The sequence below is a fragment of the Gracilinanus agilis genome, chromosome 2 (genome assembly GCF_016433145.1).
Source record: "Gracilinanus agilis isolate LMUSP501 chromosome 2, AgileGrace, whole genome shotgun sequence".
Lineage (NCBI taxonomy): Eukaryota > Metazoa > Chordata > Mammalia > Didelphimorphia > Didelphidae > Gracilinanus > Gracilinanus agilis.
The window spans coordinates 285,080,163-285,103,221 of NC_058131.1; the positions used below are offsets into that span (position 1 = coordinate 285,080,163).

Genomic DNA, 23,059 nt, shown 5'->3' on the forward strand with positions numbered 1-23,059 from the left:
TCTTTGCTGAGAAAATCTCAGATGGGGTCACTAAGATTCTGACGGGACTGAATAACAAAATAGCATGTGACCTTCTTGAGGGCAGAAACTGTCTTGTTTTTCATCCTTGGATCCCCAGCGCTTAGTACAGTGCCTGGCAGAGATGCTCTTTAACTTATTCATTCATAGCACGTCTAGATTCACAGAATCTCAAAATCTATGGTGTTGGGAGGGGCCTTAGAGATTCTCTCTTAGAGGAATGCTGAGGAGGCCCTAAATCTCTTAAGTGACCTGTGGCATGTAAATGGAATTAACTTTGGACCCCAAGGTGGCATCCAGTAACAGTGCCCAGCTCTTCCCCTTTTGGGCACTGATATGCAAGATGGTGCTTGTGCTGTTGGCATTGACTTGGTGAAGAAGTGGAACTCTTTGTAGAGGGGACCATCATGTAGACTTTTCTATATCTAAGGGACCTGTATTCCCTGTGGCTGAGAAAAGGGATACGTGGTTGGATGAAGGAAAATCCAGGGGTCAATAGAAGGTTCCTCTCACCCCCATTCCCTACCCACCCCACCCCCCCATCAATCAGGCTTGCTGCTATTCCCCCCAGAGCCCATCTTTGATCTCGAAGAAAACAGGAAGTGAGCAGGACAAGATGGAGACACAAGCTTCCAAACAGTCTCCCCTTCTCCATCCTCCTCCTCCCGGCTCCATGCATTCCTCAGGACGAGGTGTAGGGGGCCTGCTTCCTCTCCCCTTCCATGCCTGGCAGAGTAAATTTCCACTCTCTTCCCTCCCAGCTCCCAGCTTCCTGTCGGCCCCAGTGAGGGGAGGCCCAGAACATAGTCTGGTCATCTTCCTATTTCCCTTCCTCCCTGGCATCATGGGATCATAGTCCTGAGAGTTAGAAAATCTTAGAAATCATCTAATTCACCTTTCTCCCTCATTTTTCAGAGGAGGAAATGGAGACCTACAAAAGGGAAATCAGTTGTCTAAAGTCACAGAAGTGGTCATTGGCAGAATTGGGATTAGAGCTCCCAGTCAAGGGATCTTACTCAAGAGTCATATAATGTTTACTCTGAATCTATCAATCCTCTCCTAGACCTTTGACATTGGAAAAGTCTCTTGAGATGATCTGTTTAAACTCTCCCATTCTACAGAAGGGCTAACTGAGGATCCAGAGAGAAAAAGTGATTAGCCCAAGTCACAAGCTAGAAGGTGGCAGAACCAAGACTGGAAGCCAGCACTTCTGGCTCCTGACTCAGTGACTTTTTGAATCTATAACATCTGTAACAGTACCTCTAGAGGATGAAGCCAATGCTTTCTCTGATCAAAATAATCAAAACCCAATATTAAATCAACCACCTTGTGTGCCCATCCCTGTGCCCAGGACTCTAATGGAAACAGTAGAGGAAGGCACAGTTTCTAACCCCCAGAAACTTATTGTTTAGTTGACCCCACAAGATATACACACATGATCCTCTCCCTTCTTTTTCCCATCCATTGTCAATCAATTAGACAAATAAGAAACATTTATCAGACAAGCACTATGTGCCAGGCAACAGGAATACAAAGATAAAAGCAAAACTGTTTCTGCCCTCAAGGAACTTCCAGTCTTTCTTTTTAGCCCTACTGATTTGCTGGGGAAGAAATGGCTCTAGAAACCCAGCCTATGGGACTGTATCTCAAGTTTCCCTCCTCTGTAAAATGAGAGGACTGAAGGAAATGGCTTCTGGAGTCTCTTTCTGCTCTAGCTGAAGGGTTCTAAGTTAGCACCCCACAACAATTCTTCTCCCTCTCAGGCAGGGCAGGGGTACTTGGCTGGATGGGGCTGGGGTATGGTAGGACAGGATACCTATCTCTCATTCTGAGGCAGGCGTATATCTATCCAGCCAGGCTTCTGGTTGACACATGGGCAGGGCCTCTGGGGCAGGGACTGGAATTGTAAATCTCCAGCCAGTTGTTGTTTGGTAGGTATAGCTGTAGTTGGGGTGCCCCACCCTACTTCTAGTCCAGGGGAGTGCCAAGTTAATAGAATATCTATTTGAAGAGGAGGGCGGCTGGGTGGCATAGGGGATACACTGTCAGGTTTGGACTCAGGAAGACTTGAGTTCAAATCTGGCCTCAGACCCTTACTAGCTGTGTGACCCCGGGAGGTCAACTTAATCCTATTGGCCTCAGTTTCCTCATCTGTTAAATGAACTGGAGAAGGAAATGGCAAACCACTCCAGTGTCTTTGCCAAGAAAACCCCAAAAGGGACCACAAAGAGTCAGCTGTGATTGAAAATGACTAAACAAAAATGAGGAGGTATCCCTCTAGCTCTGATTTCTGTTGGCTAAAGTCTGGGGGACTTAACAATTACACGCTTGAAAGTACTCAAGGACCATCCTCAACATTTTGTTGGTACCCCATAGGAAAAAGCAGAGACTCACTCTCAACTATCTCCATTATTTAGTGGTTTCAAAGAAGCCAGTAAATGGCCTCTGCAGTGAATAGCTCAGCCTTATTGACAAAGTCCCAGAGTATGGACTCCGAGGGATACTAAGGCACAAAGGAAAGGTATAATGAATAGATAGGGAGCTTTTAGAGGTGGAAGGAATGGTTGAGATCATTTAGGCTCATCCCTTCATTTTCACAGAACTAGGTTGTAGCGGCAGAATTAAGATGAGTCTGTACCCAGGGCCAGCACAGCCATCAGATTGGTCTTATAAAAGGGCATGGATTTTTTTTAACCCTTACCTCCTTTTTTTAAATTTAAATTTAAATTTAAAATATTTGTCCCTGGTTACATGATTCATTTTCTCTCCCTCCCCGTTCCTGGAGCTGACAAGCAATTCCAATGATACCCTCACCTTCTGTCTTAGAATAAATATTGGTTCCAAGGCAGAAGAGTGGTAAGGGCTAGGCAATGGGGGTTAAGAGACTTACCCAGGGTCACACATCTAGGAAGTGTCTGAGGCCAGATTTGAACCCAAGACCTTCTGTCTCTAAGTCTGATTCAATTTACTGAGCTACCTAGCTGCCTACTGTGGATTTCTTTTCCTCATTAGATTTAGCCCTTTTTTGGACCTTGCCCAGCATGTTTTAACATTCAGCTAGTTTGGAATCTAGTTAAAGGAGATAAGACATAAGCAATGTCCCCAGGAGAGGACAAACTTGAAGCTTAGTTTTCCCCTAGAAGGAAGACCACCATGGGGCTCATGGGGGACCTCCAAAGTGGAACCCTGGTATGACCCAAAGGATATGTGATTGACCAATCTGAGGGGGGAAATGAGTCAAATTCTTCCCTTTCTTTGATAGTCCATCATAGGTTTGTTTCCACACTGACTTCCCTGACTCACCACCTTCCCTGACCCTGCTGCCTCCCTCTAGTGTGTAAACTCCTACCTTTCCCCTTCCAGCCAGGTCCAGGACCCCCAGGGGAGTCATGACCCAACTTGTGAAACCCCCTCTAGCACACCCACCCCCAACCCTCATGTTTGTGGCAGACACCACGGGGCAAGATGAACAAACACAAATGGTTTGCAAATATGCATCAGAGACATCTATGCATCCTCCTTGTCTTCCCCCTCTCCCAAAGCCACCTCTCTTCAGAACTTCTCTCAGGTCAAGGGCACCCAAGATGGTGATCTTGGTGTCATCTTTGACTAACTCCTCACTCTCCCTTAGCCTGCACATCCAATCAGATGCCGAATCTTGTCATTTCTCCCTTCATGACATCCTTTGTGTCTGGAATTCTAGCTCCTTTCTCTCTGTTCCCAGAGTTCCTTTCTCCCACAGCCACTACCCTGGTTCAGATACTTATCACCTTTCTCCTGTATTATTGCAAAAGCCTTCTGGTTGGCCTCCCTGCCTTACATCTCTCCCCCTTCCAATCCACCCTCCACAAAACTGTCAAAGCAATTTTCTTCAATCACAAGTCTGTGCTCAGTCAACTCCAGCGGCTCTCTATTGATTCTAGAATCAAATATTATTTCATCTTTATTTCTCATTCTTTTTCAATTTGAATTTTAATGACTTTTCTAATTTATAGAATGACTAGTAGGTGGTATACTATAGGAGGCAGCTAGATGACTGCAGTAGAAAGAGAGTCAGGCCTGAAGTTGGGAGGACCTGGGTTCAAATCTAACCTCAGAAAGAATGCTATCCACTTTGAGAGAAAGAACTGTGCGAGTGGAAATGCAGAAGAAAAACATATGATTTATCACTTGTTTCTATGGATTTCGGATTTTGGTTTTAAAAGATTACTCCATTACAAAAATGAATAATATGAAAATAGGAATCAAGTGATAACACACATATAACCCAGTGGAATTGCTTGTCAGCTCCTGGAGCGGGGAGCAAAGAGGGGAGGGAGACAACATGAATGATGTAACCATTGAAAAATATTTTAAAATTTAAAAAAATAAAAAAATCTGGCTTTACACACTATCTAGCTGTGTGCTTGGGCAAGTCACTTAACCCCATTTGCCTAGCCCTTCCCCTTCTGTCTTAGAGTTGTTGGTAAGAAGGTAAAGGCATTTTTTTAAAAAACCCTTACCTTCTGCCTTAGTTCTAAGGTTCTAAGGCAGAAGAATGGAAAGAGCTAGGCTATGGGGGTTAAGTGACTTGCCCAGGATCACACAGCTAAGAAGTGTTTGATGCCAGAATTGAACCTAGGACTTCCTGCTCTCAATCCATTGAGCTACCCAGCTGCCCCCAGGTAAAGGCATAAAAAAAAAAGTATACTATATAATTTACAAATATGTAAACGTAGAAATATTGGAGATGCATGCTCCAAGTTTTTTTTTTAATTGATGGAGTGCAGGACCAAAAAAGTTCTAAGATCCTTTTGGAGAAAATTCTAGACCCAAAGAGAGAGCCTTCTCCACTTTCCTCACCTTTGACCTTCCTAGGTTTTGATGACATCAGTCACCAGAGTTGAATGAGTGTCTTTTAGGCAAAAGGAGAAGTAGGATAGAATATTGGATAAAGAGCTGGCCTAAGCATCTGGAAAGTCTGGGTTCAAGTTTCCCTTCTCATATATAACTGACTGTATGACCTCAGACAAGTCACTTCATCACTCAGTGGCCCTAACTTGCCTACAGCCATCTTCAGAGCAGGTGCTGATCTGTTTTGGGGAAGGGAGTTTCCATATTGGAAATCCTTGGTGAGTTCCCAAAGAAATCCCAGGGCCAGGTTGTAGGCAAGGCTCTGGCTCGAGGATGGTTCTGTGAGCTGGCATTAGAAGGGCACTTTGTTCCCATTCTTTCCCAGCTCTGCTACTGCTTGAGCTGGTAGTGATTGCCCTTGTCCTAAGAGGCATTTTTATTCCTACCCAAGTGCCCTCAGGGCCCCAGAGAACAGGGAACAGAGGGGAGAAATGCCCAGTCCCAGAAAGAGAAGCTCCCACCTCCTCTTCTGGGTTACAATGCCTGAGAATAGCAAGCAAAGTCGTGATACTCTCCAGCCTGGGCAGTGACTGCATCCTTGTCAGTATTCTGCCCCCCCCCCCCAGCATCTCCCCCAGTCAATGGCATTCGCTTTGAGGAACTCAAAAGAAAGAATACTCTCCTTACTGTCTTCTCAAGGCAAGGCATGAATAAATGGCAAGCAGACTGGGAATTCTAGGGCCTACCCCCTGATGTGGAAAGAGAACAAGCATTTATTAAGCACCTACTATGTACCAGGCACTCTGCTAAGTGCTTAAAATATTCTCTTATTGGATCTCCTCTTTTTGTTATTTGTTTAATAGTCTTTACCTTCCTTCTTAGAATTAATACTGTGTATTGGTTCTGAGGCAGAAGAGTGGTAAGCGTAGGCAATGGAGATCAAGTGACTTGCCCAGGGTCACATAGGTAGGAAGTGTCTGAGGCCACATTTGAACCCAGGACCTCCCATCTCAAGGCCTGGTTCTCCATCCTCTGCCCTTGGATCGTCTCTTATCCTTACAACCACCCTGTATAGCATATGCTATGACCCTGATGGCAAACCTTTGATACACGTGTCAGCACTGGCAAGTGTAGCCATTTTTCAATGACGAGCAGCTGCATACAGAGAGGTATGTGGCTGCATGCCGAGGATGAAACATTTGCTGTAGTGTAGTGTAGACACTCTGTATCGGAGGTCTGTAGGCCAAAACGACTGTCACTAAGCAGGTAAGTTAAATAATTAGTTTTTGGTTTATTAAATACAGTTATATATTACAATTATACAATTTTGTTATTTAAACTATAAATATCGCAAAATTATGTTTTTTTTCTCGAAGTGACACACCATTATGCTCAGTTTTTTGGTGAATTTTAACACACCAGGCTCAAAAGGTTGCCTATCACTGTGCTATGATGCTCTTTATTTTGCAGTTAAGGAAACTGAGGCAGGTAGAGGTTAAATGACTTGTCCAGGATTGCTCAATTGGAAATCTTGTGAGGCTGGATTTTAATTCAGGTCTTCCTGACTCCAGGCCCAACAGAGGGGCAAACTGTTCATTGAAGTCACATATTAAAGTTTCTCCTTATCCCTTGAATTTACTGTAGAAAGGGTAAGAAAGAAAGTTATCTAAAGTGTGACTTGAAGCTTAGAAAACAGTCACATACAACGTCTTGTTTTTTTAACCCTTACTTTCTCTTTTAGAATGGATACTAAGTATTGGTTCCAAATCAGAAGAGCGGTAAGGACTAGACAATAGGGGTTAAGTGGCTTGCTCAAGGTCACACAGTTAAGAAGTGTCTGAGGTCACATTTGAACCCAGGTCCTGCTGACTCCAGGCCTGGTACTTTATCCACTGTGCTACTAGCTGCCCCTCTTTCTTTATCTTCTTACATGGGCTATTCCCCACATGGTTGGGATTCCTTTTCTCTTTGCCTGTCTCTAGGCCTGCTGTTCTATCCACTGAGCTACCAAGCCACCTCCATATACACCTTCTTATGCACTGACCCTTACAGCCCTCTCTGGTAGGCAGGGGAAGGATTTCTATTTCATTTTTACAGAGGAGAAAAATCAGCCTCAGTATGAGAATGAGATTTGCCCAGGCTGTATAGGCTGAAGCGTACAGAACAGGAGTGTTGGCAGCTTGTCCCAGATGTCAGCCTCTGTGCGGGGAGGGTGTCATTCTTCCCTAAGGTGGTCTGGATTCCTGGGACTCCCTTCTAATCCCTACATGAGCCCTGAGGAAAAGCAGGGGTGCTGAAGCTGGAGGAAGGGGAGAGGAGCTGGAAGGGGCCCTATCGGTCATCTAGTCCATTCTCTCCCTCATTTTATAGACAAGAAATCTGAGACTCAAAGAGATTAATTGACTTGCCCAACAAAGGCACATGGGTAGTACGGATCAGAGGCTGAATTCGAACCTGGATCCTCTGACTCAAGAGCTAGCACTTATTCTATTATACCACACTGCCTCCAAGCAAAGGCTGTTGCTCCACTAGTGAATGGACTTTCCTCTGAGCCCATTATACCTCACCGCCTGCTCCTTCTCAACTGTTTTGGCTCCAGATTGTTAAAAATTGCTTAGTTAGGCTTCTGAGACAGAACTGGGACTAAAACTTGGGCTTCCAGGGCACTTTCCGCTTTGAAGCAAGGAGGGACATTGAGGCCGTCACTTCCAATCATCCTGGCTCAGAGTCTGTCCCCTTCTTTCCCCTCCCATCTCCCCTTCCCTAATGGTGAGTTTGTATTTCCTACTAGGTCCTCTGGAGAAAGATGACTGTGACCTGGAGCTCCCAGACTCTGAAACAGGAAAGGTGACATACACCACAGATCAAGTTTCCTGGGGCTGCCTGGGCCAGAGGACCCCCAACTCCACCCAGGAAGTCCATGTCCTCAACCTGAGGTTTTCACGGGTGAGTGAGCCCTTGCCCAGTCGGCTGCAGACCAACAATTAGAGTGGTTCTGAAGTCTCCCCAGTCTGCCGCCTTCTCTAAATAGTAAAAAGCATTGGGGCAGCTAGGATGCTCAATGGACAGAGAGCTGGACCTGGAGTTGGGAGGACCCCAGTTCAAATGGGGCTTTAGATACTTCCTAGCTGTGTGACCCTGGATAAGTCACTTAACTTCAAATTGACTAGCCTTGATCTTTCTTCTGCCTTGGAATGAATATTTAGTATCGATTCAAAGACAAAAGTTGAGAATTAAAAAAAAAATACAAATAGTAAACAGAACTTTGGTCCAGCTATTACTGCCAGGCCTTGATGTCCTGGGGTGAAGGCAGCACTCTGGGCATCTTATAGGGAACAAGGTGGCTCTTTCTTACCAAGATACCCACCAGAACATCTTTACTTTTTGTCTTAGATTCTTGCCTTTTGTCTTAGAATCAGTAGTAAGTATTGGTTCTAAGGCAGAAAAGAGGTAAGGGCTAGACAATGGGGATTAAGTGACTTGCCCAGGGTGACACAGCTAAGAAGTATCTGAGGCCATATCTGAACCTAGGACCTCCTATCTCCAGGCCTGACACTATATCCAGTGAGTATCTAGCTGCCCCCAGAATGTCATTTGTAAATGATGCAAATTTTCCTCAATTTTCTGAGTGCTATCCTTAATAGATAGAAATGGATTTCTTTATTGCTTGATTGGGGGCTGGGAAGGTCACATGACAGTCAACCAATCAACAATCATTAAGTGCCTACCATGTGCCAGGCATTGAGAGATGCAAAGACCAAGGATATAGTTCTTATACAATAACAACAATAACAACAACCAAAAAAACCTTCTGTCTTAAAATCAATACTAAGTATCAGTTCCGAGGCAGAAGAGCAGTAAGGGAAAGGCAATGGGGGTTAAGCGACTTGCCCAGGGTCACACAGCTAGGAAGTATCTGAGACTAGATTGGAACCAAAGACAACCTATGTCTAGCTCTCAATCCATCCACCGAGCCACCTGGTTGCCCCCAAACATTTGTTAAGCATTTGCTTTGTACTAGGCACTTGTACAAATAAGGAAGCAGGATAATTGGTATCCTCAAGAAGCTTACATTTTAATGAAGGAAGATACAATTTTCCCTCAGTCTCTCTCTTAGCTTTGGAGTTATAATGGGTATGTGATGACAAAAATGAACCTGTTTCTGTCCCCAAGGAGCTTACATTCTGCTCATCCATTATGTCTCTTCTAAAGCTTCTCTCTGGGAGTTATCATAGGGGCCCAGCTGTTTCTCTCCAGGTAAGGTCCAGAGGGAGCCCTGATTAGACCCAGGTTCCACAACCATTTGGAATCAATCCCCAGCCCTGTGATCCTTCCTGATCTGAGCAGAGAGAATTTCTCTCATGGAGTCTGGAGATTCCTTAAAGTCATGAGTTTTCCACATGTGGCCTGGTGGGACAAAGCCAATACGAGTCCTTGGTTGGGGAGTCTGAGGAAGGTGAACCTCCCTCTGAGGGAGGCAGCTGGGCAGCTTCAGGGAGATAGGTCATCCAGAGATGGGCACTTTAGCTGGCTCAGCTTCTCTGGGCTTTAATGGTTCTGGAAAGCTTGAAGTGGCAGCAGGGACAGGAACTAACAAAGGGGAAGGGCTCCATTAAAGATGCCCCCCAAGTCACATCATGACCCACAGGAGTCAGGAAACCACTGTCGGGTGTCTCACCAGTTCCAAGCAGGCCCCCTGTTCCAAGCTGTGTGTGATAAGACAGCCTCAGCACAAACATCCCTCAAAAGCCCAGGCCAGTGGGGATGATTCAGCTCTTATGTAGATTCCAGAAGCTCCTACCCTTTGAACAACAGTGACTGGAGATGTTGAGATTTGAGTATTTTTTGATTAATAAGACAGTGACTCATTCTTGATGACAATGGGCAATCCTGACAGAAAGCAGACTTCCAGTTATTGGGCAAGGGAGTGGGGGGGTTCCTGCCTCCTCCCCTGGGGTTGGCTGGGGATATGAATAGGGCACGAGTCACTGGTATAGGGGACTCCTAGGTGAGGGCACTCCATTTGTCAATGTAGGTTGGCACACTCTGTAACTCTCAAGACTAACAGTAGAGAGGCAACTAGGTGGCTCAGTGGATAAAGAGCCAAGCCTGGAGGTGGGAAGACATGGGTTCAAATGTGACCTCAGACATTTCCTGTGTGATCCTGAGCAAGTCACTTAACCCCATTTCCCTAGTCCTTGCCCCTCTGCCTTAGAATATTACTTAGAGAGGAAGTCAAAAGAGAAAGAGAGAGAGAGTTCCAATTACAAAGGGTTGAGTGATTTGCCCAGTCATAAAGTTATAAATTATTTTTTAATGAAACAATCATTTTAAGATTTATTTTAAAATATTTTTGTTTCAAATTCTCTTCCTACCTCTTGCCACTCCTCTACCCATTGAGAAGGCAAGAAATGTGATATCAATTATACAAGTGAAATCATGTAAAACGCATTTCCATACTATACAGACTGCAAAAAAAAAAAAGCAAGAAAACTAAAGAAAGTGAAAAAGTTATGCTTCAGTCTGCATTCAGAGTTCATCAGTTCTCTCTCTGGAGGTAGATGGCATTTTAAAAAATCATGAATCCTTTGGAATTGTCTTGGATCATTGATTGTCTCAATCAGAGGAGCAAAGTCTTTTGCAGTTGATAATCATACAATGTTGCTGCTATTGTGTACAATGTTCTCCTAGTTCTGCTCACTTCACTTTGCATCGGTTCATACAAGACATTCCAGGTTTTTCTGAAAGCATCCTTCTCATCATGTCTTATAGCACGATAATGTTTCCAACACAATCATATATCACAACTCATTTAGTCACTCCCCAATGGATGGCTTTCCCCTCAGTCTCCAATTCCTCGCTGCTACAAAAAGAGCTGTTCTAAATATTTTTGTACAAATAGACCCTTTCCTCCTTCCTCTGATCTCTTTGGGACACAGGCCTAGGAGTGGGATTTCTGGGTCAAAGGGTTTGCCCAGTATTGTATCCCTTTGGGCACCATAAGTTCTAAATTGTTCTTCAGAATGGCTGGATCAATTCACATTTCCATCAATAATATGGCCATTAATTATGACTACTCTGTTAAAGACAAGATTTGAATACAGATCTTCCCAGCTTAGAGATCAGTTCTCTGGCACTATGTTGCCAGCTGATGCAACAATAATAATAATGATAAAAATAATAGCTAAAATAATTAATTAGTAATTATATAGTACCCTAAGCTTTGCAAAGTGTTTTTACAAATATTATCTCATTTAATCATTAGTACCGGTGGTGTCAAACTCAAATAGAAACCAGTCACTAATCTATACATAAAGATCCCCACTGACCTCATATTGTTGTTTTGTTATGGTTCAGTCATTTTTCATCATGTCCTACTCTTTGTGACCCCATTTGGGGTTTTCTTGGCAAAGATACCAGAGTGGTTTGCCATTTCCTTTTTCCAGTTCATTTTAAAAATGAGGAAACTGAGGTAAACAGGGTAAAGTGACTTCCTCAGGGCCACACTGCTAGGAAATATCTAAGGCTGGATTTGAACTCAGGTATTCCCGACTCTAGACCCAGCCCTTTGTCCATTGAGCTACCTAGCTGCTCTCATTGACATAGCTAGTGCTGGACTGAAATCAGGAAGACCTCAGTTTCCTGAGTTCAAATCTGACCTCAGATACTTACTAGTATGAACCTGGACAAGTCATTTAACCCTATTTGCCTGAGTTTGAGGTGCCTGAAATGACTAAACAACAACATATTGACTTATCTAGGCCCCATAAAGACTTAGTTTTAAAATGTAATACTACTATGTTTTATTGTATTTTTATTTATTTTGTTAAATATTTCCCAATTTCATTTTATTCTTATTGAGGTTCATGCTTCCATGTTTGACATCTCTGTTCATGACAGCCCTGTGAGGTGTCATTATCATCTCCATTTTATAGATAAGGAAACTGAGGCAAGTAGATTTTACATGAATTGCCCAGTATAGCTAGCTAGTAAGTATCTGAGGCTGAATTTGAACTCCTGAGGACAAGTACAGCATTCTATCTACTGTGACATCCTCTTACCATGGGGAAGTATTTTCCCAAACATCATCTCATCCTCATAATGACCCTCATCAGGTTATCAGGAAAGGGATTGTCAGGGGGCTTCATAGTATTCTACTAAAGCAGACTGCAGAAGGCAGCTGGGGAGTACATTAGATAGAACACCAGGTCTGGTGTCAGGAGGACCTGGGTTTAAATCTGACCTCAGGCACATCCTAGCTGTGTGACCCTGGGCAAGTCACTTAACCCCTATTACTTAGCCTTATTGCTCTTCTGTCTTAGAACTAAGACAGAAGGAAAGGGTCATAAAAGAAATAAAATAAAATAAAATAAAAATAGAGTGTGTTGTGGGAGGCCATGTGGATAGTGCATAGAGCATTGGACTTAGAGTCCCAACCTGAGTTCAAATAGAACCTTAGACACTTCCTAGTTGTGTGGCCTTGGACAAGTCACTTAACCCCCACTGCCTAGCCCTTACCACTCTTCTACCTTAGAACTAAGAGACTACTCTGAGGGACTTATGAGAAAGAACACTATCCACATCAAGAGAAAGAACTGTGGGAGTAGAAACACAGAAGAAAAACAACTGCTTGATCATATGATTCAATGGGGCTATGATTGGGGATATAGACTCTAAACAATCACCCCAGTGCAAATATCAATAATATGGAAATAGGTCTTGATCAGTGACACATGTAAAACCCAGGGGAATTGCTCCTTGGCTACGGGAAGAGGGTAGGAAGAAGGGAGGGAAAGAACATGAATCATGTAACCATGTAAAAATATTGTAAATTAATTAATTAAATGAAATTTTACAAATTCAAAAAATAGAACTAAGAGAGAGGGTAAAGGTGGTAAATAAAATAACATTAAAATAAAGCATGTTGTAGGAGGCAATGTGGACGATGCATAGAGCATTGGTCTTAGAGTCAGGAAGACCGAGTTCAAATCTAGCCTCAGATACTTAGCCAGACAACTCTTTTAATCTTTCTTGTCTTCCGTTTTCTCATCAATAAAAGAAAGATAACAATAGTACCTCCCTCCCAGGGCTCTATTGATGGCAAATTATAGCACATTTTGCAAACCTTTAAGCATTCTAGAAATGCTAGCTTTTTTTTTAAACCCTCACCTTCCATCATAGAATCAATACTGTGTATTGGTTCCAAGGCAGAACAGTGGTAAGAACAGCTAAGAGGTGTCCCAGGTCACATTTGAATCCAGGCTCTCCCATCTCTAGGCTTGGCTCTCAATCCACTAAGCTACCCAGCTGTCCCCTAGTCTTCTTCTTATTATTACTTTTTTTTTAACTCTTACCTTTCATGTTAGAATCAATACTGTGTATTGGTTCCAAGGCAGAAGAGTGGTAAGGTCTAGGCAATGGGAGTTAAGTGACTGGCCCAGGGTCACACAGCTGGGGAGTGTCTGTGATGGAATTTGAACCCAAGACCTCTTGTCTCTGGGCCTGGCTCTCCATCCTGTGAGCCACCCCACTGCCCATTATTATTACTTTTTTATTATTAAATATAATTATGTATACTATTACTTCTACTTTTTTACATTTTACATTACTTTTAATGTATATACTTAGGAGGCTACCAATGTAGTGCACTTTGGAAAATCTTCCAACGCCCTACACATAGGACCTGTCCCGGCTGTTCCCATTGTCCTGCTGAGAACACCGAGCCCCGGTGAGGCTTAGCGGCAGAGCCGGGCCCCTTCTAATGAGCTGACTTTCTTCCCTGCATCCTCCGGCTTCCCGAGAGGGCTCCGAGTCCGGGGCCTGGCGGGCAGCAGCCGTTTGCGGTGTCTGGCTGGGGGCTTACAGACGGCTGGCTCCTGGCTGAGCTCGGGCGGGAGGGGCCTGGAAGAGGAGAGGGAGGAGGAGCGGCCTCATGGCTCCACTCGTAGAAGAATTACTGGAAGCCGCTTTCTATAAGTGACTCCCAACGCGCGGGGGACGCAGAGACAAAATCCCCTTTCCCGCAGTTGCCGGGCCCATCAACAATGGTCTCTGGAAAACACAGGCAACAAAAATAGAAACGGAGGCCCCGCATGGCCAGGGGGAGGGAGGGAACCCCGGGGTCAGGCAAGGGCCCGGAGCCCGAGTCTGGCGCTCGCTCCGGACGTCCCATGAGCCTCGCCAGGCTCGAAAGGGGAGGGGGAGGGAGGCTGTGGCTCCCCAGACTAGTGGGGCTTCTCCTCGGGGCCGGAGAGGTGGGGGAGGACGAGGGGAGCTGCCTGGCGCGCCAGAGGATGGAGAGCTCTTTTCCCAGCACTCACTCTGCCCGTGGGGGCAAATAGAGGAAAGATTTGTAATCTGGCCAGTCAGGAACTCCATCTACCAAAAGACATCACAACAAAGGAATTTAGGCCCGAAGAGTGTGGGATTATGGGATCGTAGATTTGAAAGAAGGAACCATGTAAAAAATAACACAAATTTTTAAAATTTAATTAAAAATTTAAATAACATTAATCTACTTTTAATAATAAAGATATCTCACTTATAACCCAGGTGGAATTGCTTGTCAGCTCCGTGAGGGGGGAGGGAAAGAACGTGAATCATAGAACCGTGGAAAAATAGTCTCAATCAATAAATTTGAAATAAAAAAATAAAGATATCTATCAGAAATTTTAAGGGGAAGGGAGAGAACATGAATCATGGAACCATGGGAAAATAGTCTAAATCAATCAATCAATAAATTTGAAATAAAAAAAGATATCTATCAGGAATTTTTGGAGAATATTATGTCCATTTCCACATAAACCAGTGTTCTTGAGACTGTTATGTAGGGGGGTTAACTAGTCCCTCACCAAAGTGAGGTAGATGATAAATACTCTGTGGGTCTCCAGCCTCTGCTCCTTGTCCAGTGAGACCAAATCATCTGCCCTCACCCCACCTCCTCCGGAATGCATGCCCACCCTTGGGATTGTCACTGTGCTGGGCAATCTAGATGTTCTCTTTCTCTCTCTTTTTTTAAATAATGTTTTATCTTTATTTTATTTTAATAACAAATTTCCACATAGGCTTTCCAAAGTTATATGATTCATGTTGTCTCCCTCCCTTCTTCCCTCCTCTCTTTCAGAGCTGACAAGCAATTCAATCTGGGTTGTACATCTATTATCACTCAAAACCTATTTCCATATTGTTCATTTTTATAATAGAATAATCTTTTAAAACCCAAACCCCAAATCCTATGCCCAGATAAACAAGTGATAAATCCTATGTTCTCTCTCTCTTTCTCTTTGGAGAAAGGACCATCATTTGTTTGTAAGAGTTGAACACAGCTGAAGTGACTGAACAATAATAACATCCAGTCTCCCTGCCTAAAGCCTCTCCCTTTTCCAATCCATCCTTCACTCAGCTGAAGTATTGATATTTCCTTAAAGTAGGGGTTTGAACATGTAATACACCAGCTTCCCTCTTTTCCACCATCCCACTCCACAAAGGTTAGTGGCTCCCTATTACCTCTAAGATCAAATATAAAATCCCTTTTTGTTTTTTTTCACTAAAGCTTTCCACCACCTGGCCTCTTTCTGCCATTCCAGGCTTCTACCCCAGGTCTGCACTCTGCCCTCTAGCTAGAATAACCTCCTTTCTGTTCCTTACACATCTCATCTCCTGCCTATAAGCATTGGTCCTGGTTATTTCTCCCTCTGGTTCCCCATTCCTATAATTCTCTGCCCCCTCATCTCTGCCTCTTGGCTTCCTTCTAAACTCTATTCCAATCCATCCTCTGGGTCCTCTTGCTCCCCCCTCACCAACTTCCCTCTGAGATCACCTTCCTGGAGAGCAGTGTCTGTCTTTTCTCTGTATTCCCAGGTTTAGTTCAATGCCCAGCACACGGTAGTCATTTAAATGCTTATTGTCTGAATATATTGTACACGTATATAGCTATCCACATCCCATCTCCTCTATTTGACTCGAACCTCCCTGAGGTCAGGGCCCAAGCCTTTTCCTTTTTTCACATTCCTTTGTGCTTAGCACAATATTTGGCAGCTAGATGTCTCAGTGGATCGAGTGCAATATGAGTTCAAATATGACCTCAGACACTTAGTAGCTGTGTGACCCTGGACAAGTCACTTAACCTCTGTTTGCCTTAATCCACTGAAGAAGAAAATGGCAAACGACTCCAGTATTTTTGCCAAGAAAACCCTATATGGGGTCATGAAGTGTCAGACACGACCAAATGACTAAACAACAAAAAGAACTTAATAAATGTTTATCGACTGAATGTCCGATAACCTGTTCCAGAGCAGAAATCCCCTTTACCACATCCCTACCTGGTGGCAATCTGGCCCCCACTTCCAAGACCACCATTAATAGGGTGCTCTCGGAGGCAGCCTTTTCCATGGTTGGGTAGTTGGAAATTTTCTGTGTTGAGCTGAAGCTCAACACCATCTGGGGTCACGTGGAATAAGATGGCTAGCCCTTCCAGTATGGAAGACAGCTATCTTCTCCTGCCCTGTGTTCTCCAGGCTTCATAGCTCTCCTTCCTTCCTTTCCAATCCCCCTTCTGCACAGTGGTGAGGTCACTCATCACCCTCTTTTGCCCCTTAGAATCTTCCTCCAGTCTGGCAGTCCTTCCCAAGTGCCCTGAACTTGGTGCCCCAATCCTGAGTTTTTGGTGCCCTTCATTCTAATCCTTCTACTACCATAAAGGTCCTCAGTTTTGTCTCTCTTAGGAACTTCCCATGGGAGGACCCATCCTGTAGAGGTTGGCGAATACCCCATGGTATACACAGCTGGGCATGCAGGAAACCCTAAATATAGACCTGCGGATTGGGCTTAATAATAGCTCATTCTTCAAAATGGCGCCTGAGGTAGGCATTGCAAGTGTGAGACAGGAACTGGACTAGGAACATGCTGGCTCTGGAAAGGCAATTGTTAACTTTTCAGAGTGAGTATTCTTGCCTCTTGTCATCGTTTAGTCATTTTCAGCCATGCCCCACTCTTTGTCATCCTATTTGGGGTTTTCTTGGCAAAGATACTAGATAGTTTGCCATTTCCTTTTCCAACTCATTTAATAAATAAGGAAACTGAGTCAAACAAAGTAAAGTAACCTACCCAAAGTCACAGAGCTAATAAGTGTCTGTAACTAGATTTGAATACAGTTGTTATTGTTTTTTTAAACCTTTACCTTCCATCTTAGAATCAATACTGGATATTGGTTCCAAGGCAGAAAAGCAATAAAGTCTAGGCAATGGGGGTCAAGTGACCTGCCCAGGGTCACACAGAGAGGAAGTATCTGAGGCCAGATTTGAATCCAGGAACCTCCCATCTCTAGGCCTGGCTCTCAATCCACTGAGCCACCCAGCTGCCCCCTTGAACTAATTTTTTCCTGACTTTAGGCCCAGTGCTCTATCCACTGCCCTTAAAGAACTACCTGTAGGGACAGTTACAGAAAAAGCTGGGACAATTTCTATGAATTGACGCACAGTGAGGTGAGCAGAACCAGAATACTGTGCACAGTCACAGCAACATTGTACAATGATCAATGGTTTAAGATCATTCCAAAGGATTATGATGAAAAACGTCAAGAGAAAGAACTCTGAGCACAATTGGAGCATAACTTTTAACTCTATTTTTCTTGCTTTTTTGCAACATGACTAATGTGGAAATATTCTGCATGACTTCACATGTATAATTGAGATCATATTGCTTGCCTTTTCAAAGAACAGGGATGGAGAATTCTGAATTCAAAATTTGAGGAAAAATGAATGCTAAAAATAAATAAATAATTTGGGGTGCGGAGAGCAGAAAAAAAAAGTTTTCCTAGAATACTGAAAGCTTTAGTGACTTGGCCAGCATCACACAGCCAGTACGCATTGGGGCGCAGTGCAGGGAGTTGGGAAGCTGAACAATTCTTTAGCCACAGCTGGTTCTAATCTTGTAGGTCCTACATGATTTTCTCTGTTTTATAGGTCAGAAAGCTGAGGTTTAGAGCAGTTAAGTGACCAGGGACATACAGCTTAATAAATGAAGACATGAGATTTGATGGCACATTGTCATCTTTCTCTAATCTCATATAACTGACAAATGCATTTTCATGTTCCAGACTGACCTTGCCAGGTTACACTTAGAGCTTCTGGGCTCATCCCAGCTCATGCTCAGATTTTTACTAATAGATTGACCCAAGACCTTAGAATGGACACTCTGGTGAATCCTTGGACAGATGGGACTCAAGGATACCCTAGGTCAGTGATGGCAAACCTTTTAGAGATGGAGTGCCCCCCCACCCCAGATTGTGCCCCTCCCCCCACATGCTGGGTACAGCCTTCCCCACTCCTTACCCCACACAGGGGAGGAGGCGCTCCCATTGGGCTGCTGGGCAGAGAGGTGGGGAAAGTGAGGAATGTCTTCAGTGAATGTAGAGGGGTAGGGGAGTGGCCCAAGTGCTCTGCTCCCCTCTAGCTCTGCTGCCTGTGACCTGCACATTTTACCTCCTTCATGCTCCCTTTGGCTGCTGGGAAGAGGGGTGGGACATGTGAAAAAAATGTTATCAGGCAGTGGAGAGGCAGAGGGGAGTAGCTCCGCCCAAGTCCTTCTGCCTGTCTAGTAAGGAACTCTGGGGGGAAGTAGGGGAGGGTGGCTACTTGCCCACAGAGAGCACTCTGTGTGTCATCTTTGACCCTCATGCCATAACTTTGCCATCACTGCCCTAGGTTGTGTAGGAAATCATTGCATCTTTTTTTTTTTTAAAAAAACCTTTACCTTCTGTTTTAGAATCAATACAAATAACCATTCCAAGACAGAAAGAGTGGTAAGGGCTAGGCAATGGGGGTTAAATGACTTGCCCAGGGTCACACAGTTAGAAAGTGTCTGAAGGCAGATTTGAACCCAGATTCCTCCCATCTCCAGACTTGGTGCTCTACCCACTGAGTCACCTGGCTGCCCCACATCATTGCATCTTCCCAACCCAAACACTACCTATTATTCTCCCCATTTATCCAAGTGAGATCTATCTGGTTATAGTGAATACCCAAAGCAGCCCCCAAAAGCCTGAGGAGGGTGCAGAGGGAGACTAGGGCATCCCCTGCCTTTGTCTCCACTTGTGAGGGGGATTGTGGGCTGATTATATGTATGTTCATTTATTCATTCAATAAGCATTTATTAAATTCTTGTTGTATGCAAGGCTCTGTACCTTGATATAGTGGAAACAAAGCACAAAAAAAATAGTCCCTGACCTCAAGGAGTATATATGTTCACGCATACATACATACACACACACAAGTACATTATATGTGTATACATGTGTGTACACACATATAATTACATATGTATGTAGACCATAGAAGTCTCCAAATGCTACAATTCAACACTATACACATATGTGTATAGTATATAAGGTTTAGTACATGCATGTAGTTAAGCATGCATTTGTATGTTGGTATATCACACACATGTTTTGTGTGCATTTATAGTGTATACATGTATAATACAAGTCTTTTTTTAACCCCTATCTTCCTTTCTGAGGACCATCTAAAGAGAGCTACTTCCTTCTCTACTAAGGGTAATAAGATTTAAATTTGGAAGGGATTTTAGATATTATCTAGTCTAATTCCTCTCAATTTATTTTAAAAAATTTTAAACCCTTACCTTGTGCCCTATAACTAATACTAAGTATTGGTTCCAATACAGAACAGTGATTAGGGCCTGGAAATGTGGGTTAAGTGACTTGTCCAGGATCATCTGGGATCAGATTTAAACTCAGGACCTCCCATCTCCAGACTTGGCTCTTTATCTACTGAGCCACCAGATTGCCCCCAGTTTATTTTTAAATGCATTTGGTTGATGCCTTCTGTCTTTATATCACAGCTAATTCAATGCCTCCCTTCAAAATGAACCTTTCTTTGTGACAAAAAAAAAATAATTAAGCCAAAACATTCCATAGGATTACACCATTTGCCTCTCTGGGCAATATTCTGTGCTGGAAGTCAGCCTGTCTACCATGAACTCCCCACTCTGTCTCTGCCATTTTGTATATGTTCCCACAGGAGATGAGTGGCAAAGCCAATTTTCTGTGCTTTTGGCTACTTTGCCTTGGTAGAGAATTCTCTTAAGTTACCAGGAGAATTCTCTTGTTAAGCAAACTGTGTAGAGCCAGAGGCATAAGGAAGGAGGAGGCAGGAGATCCTCACAAATCAGGGAAGCCTCTTTCATTGTACCCACAGCATGGCTAACTTTGGCTCTGACTGCTATCTTTTCTCTATCTGTCTCTTTTACTTGTACAAAAATATTTATAGCCACATTCTTTGTGGTAGCAAAAAATTGGAAAATGAGGGGATGCCCTCCAGTTGGGGAATGGCTGAACAAATTGTGGTATCTGTTGGTGATGGAATACTATTGTGCTCAAAGGAATAATGAACTGGAGGAATTCCATGTGAACTGGAATGACCTCCAGGAATTGATGCAGAGTGAAAGGAGCAGAACCAGGAGAACATTGTACACAGAGACGATACACTGTGGTACAATTGAATATACTATATTATTCTACTAGCAGCAATGCAATGACTCAGGACAATTAGGAGGGACTTATGAGAGAGAATGTTATCCACATCCAGAGAAAGAACTGTGGGAGTAGAAATGCAGAAGAAAAACAACTGCTTGATCACATGGGTCGATAGGGATATGATTGGGGATATAGACTCTAAGCAATCACCCTATTGCAAATATTAATAATATGGAAATAGGTCTTGATCAATGACACATGTAAAACCCAGTGGAATTGCGCGTTGGCTACAGGGGGCGAAGGGAGTAGGGGAAGGAAAGAACATGAATCATGTAACCATGGAAAAATATTCTAAATCAACTAATTAAATAAAAATTTTCAAATATCTGTCTCCTTTTCCCAGGATTTATCAGTGCTGCAGCTGACTATTCAGGCCAGCAAGGGGAATGGCCCACAGCCCCGAGATGTCCAAGTCATCCTCAATGTCCAGGGTTATATCAATCTCCTGCTGCAGGCCCCAGGAATCCCAGTCAACTTTTCCTTGGTGAGAGCTCTGGGCAAGAATGATTGGAGGGTTGGCAAGGGCCACGGATACACCCCTTCTGGATTGGGAGGAAATACTGGCTTTCACCTCAGGGAGGGTATATCTCTGTGTCCCTGGGTCTCTGTCTTATTATTAACTGTCTCAAATCTTCTTGTACTTTTTGTTGTTGTTGTTGCCAATACCATAGTCTTGGCTCGATCTACTTTATAAGAGCCAGATCAAACAAGAATATAGTTGACATGATCATTAATGCCTTTTGTGATCTTGGACAAAGCACATTACCTTTCTGTGAGTCAGTCTGCTGACTTGCCAAAGGAGGCTGGATTAGATTAGGGAGTTCTTAACCTTTTTTTCTGGTATCATGGACCCCTTTGGTGGCATGGCAGTCCGTGACCTCCTTAGAATAACATCTTTAGATAAATCAAATGAAATGCATAGGAATAAGATGAAAGCAAATTGTAATGAAAATAGCTATCAAAATATTTATTTTCAAATTTCTTTTTCTTTTTTATTTTAATTACAAATTTCTGCATAAGTTTTCCAAAGTCATATAATCCCTATTATCTCCCTCTTCTTCCCTCCCCACTCCCAGAACAGACAGACAAGCAATTCAGTCTGGGTTATACATGTACTATCATGAAAAACATAAGATATTTATTTTTAAAAACAAATTTGCATGCCTCAATATCCCAGTGAGTTGATTCTATGAAATTTTAGGCAATGTATGAGAGTTCCTGAAAAAGTTAAAAAACACAACATGAATGGGAAAGATGATTATTCTCTCTTCAAATAGTGACTGCTAGGGTCTATTTTTGCCCAAACTGAATTTAAGAGATTAGAGATCCCCAAACTCTTCATCCTTGGGTAACCCTCTAATACAGTGATGATGGACCTTTTAGGGGGCCCGGGAGTGTAAGAAATGTTCTCAGGCAAGGGAGAGGGGAGCAGTCCGGCTACATGTCCCTCTGGCTTTATAGTAACAAACCCTGATGAACTCTATACTGGGGCGACAGTACATGCCCACAAAGAGAGCCTCCTCTGCCACACATGCCATGGGTTCACCACTATAGCTCTAACACCATCTCCATTCTTAGCCCTGGATTTTTTTGGACATGGGGAGAGTGAGAGGGAAAAGGAGAGAAAGTCAAAAGACCATAGACTCAAAGAATCTTTGTTAGAATACCAAGTATTAGAAAGGAGCTAAAAAATCATTTAGTCCATCATCCCACCCAGGACAAGAATGTCCTCTGCAGTATCTCTCACTGTTCATCTGGTTTCTGCTTAAACACCTTCCAAGGGGGCTCATTCTACAAGACAGAACATTCTATCACTGGATAGTTCCACTGAGGAGAATCAATCAATCAAGAAGCATATTAAAACTCACTTACTATGTGTCCAGACTCTCTATGCCAAGTGATGGGGATACAAAAACAAAAAGAAAAGAAAAGAAATAGTCCCTGCCCTCTGGAAGCTTATGTTCTAATAAAAAAAGGAATATTTACATAGAATTGTAAAGTTAACAGGGCATTAGACATACACTGTCTCATTTGAGCTCCATAACAATCCTTCTATGAAGTAGGCATCATAGGTGCTACTATCTCCATTTTTCAGTTGAGGAAACTGAGGTCTGGAGAAGTTTAGTAACTTATCCTTATATACATTAGCCAATAAGTCTCAGAGGCAGGATTGAAAATTGAGGTCTTTACTGATTCTGAGTCCAATGATTTTTCCATTAGACCAAAGCTGTCCTTGGAGATCAGTTAATCTTATAGGGAAGACTGTAGAAAACAGTCAGAAGAGACAAGGCACACCCAGGAGGCAAATAAGCAGGCAGGCCAAGAGACAGCTGGCTAAGGGCTCAGGGAGAGTTTGGCAGAACTGGACAGGCCCCTGGTATCTGTCAGCTCCTGGACTCCTCCAGACTCAGTGACACTCTCCATCTCTCACAGCCAGGATTGCTCCCCCGCCAGCAGATATTACCAGCTGTTGTACTCTGAGAAAACAACCTCAGAGGAGAGAGAGATAACTAGAGTAGAGAGACAAAGTGGAGAAAGAAAGAAAGAAAGAAAGAAAGAAAGAAAGAAAGAAAGAAAGAAAGAAAGAAAGAAAGAAAGAAAGAAAGAAAGAAAGAAAGAAAGAAAGAAAGAAAGAAAGAAAGAAAGAAAGAAAGAAAG

At 43.4% G+C, this 23,059-nt stretch overlaps 1 protein-coding gene across 1 annotated transcript in view; it reads left to right on the forward strand.

Annotated features, from left to right (window-relative positions):
* ENG (endoglin) overlaps positions 1 to 23,059 on the forward strand; it is a 48,611-nt gene that overhangs the window by 10,383 nt on the left and 15,169 nt on the right. The window contains exons 2-3 of the mRNA XM_044664071.1: positions 7,643 to 7,797; positions 20,745 to 20,885. Coding sequence (XP_044520006.1) covers positions 7,643 to 7,797; positions 20,745 to 20,885 — 296 coding nt within the window. The remainder of the gene's footprint in view (positions 1 to 7,642; positions 7,798 to 20,744; positions 20,886 to 23,059) is intronic.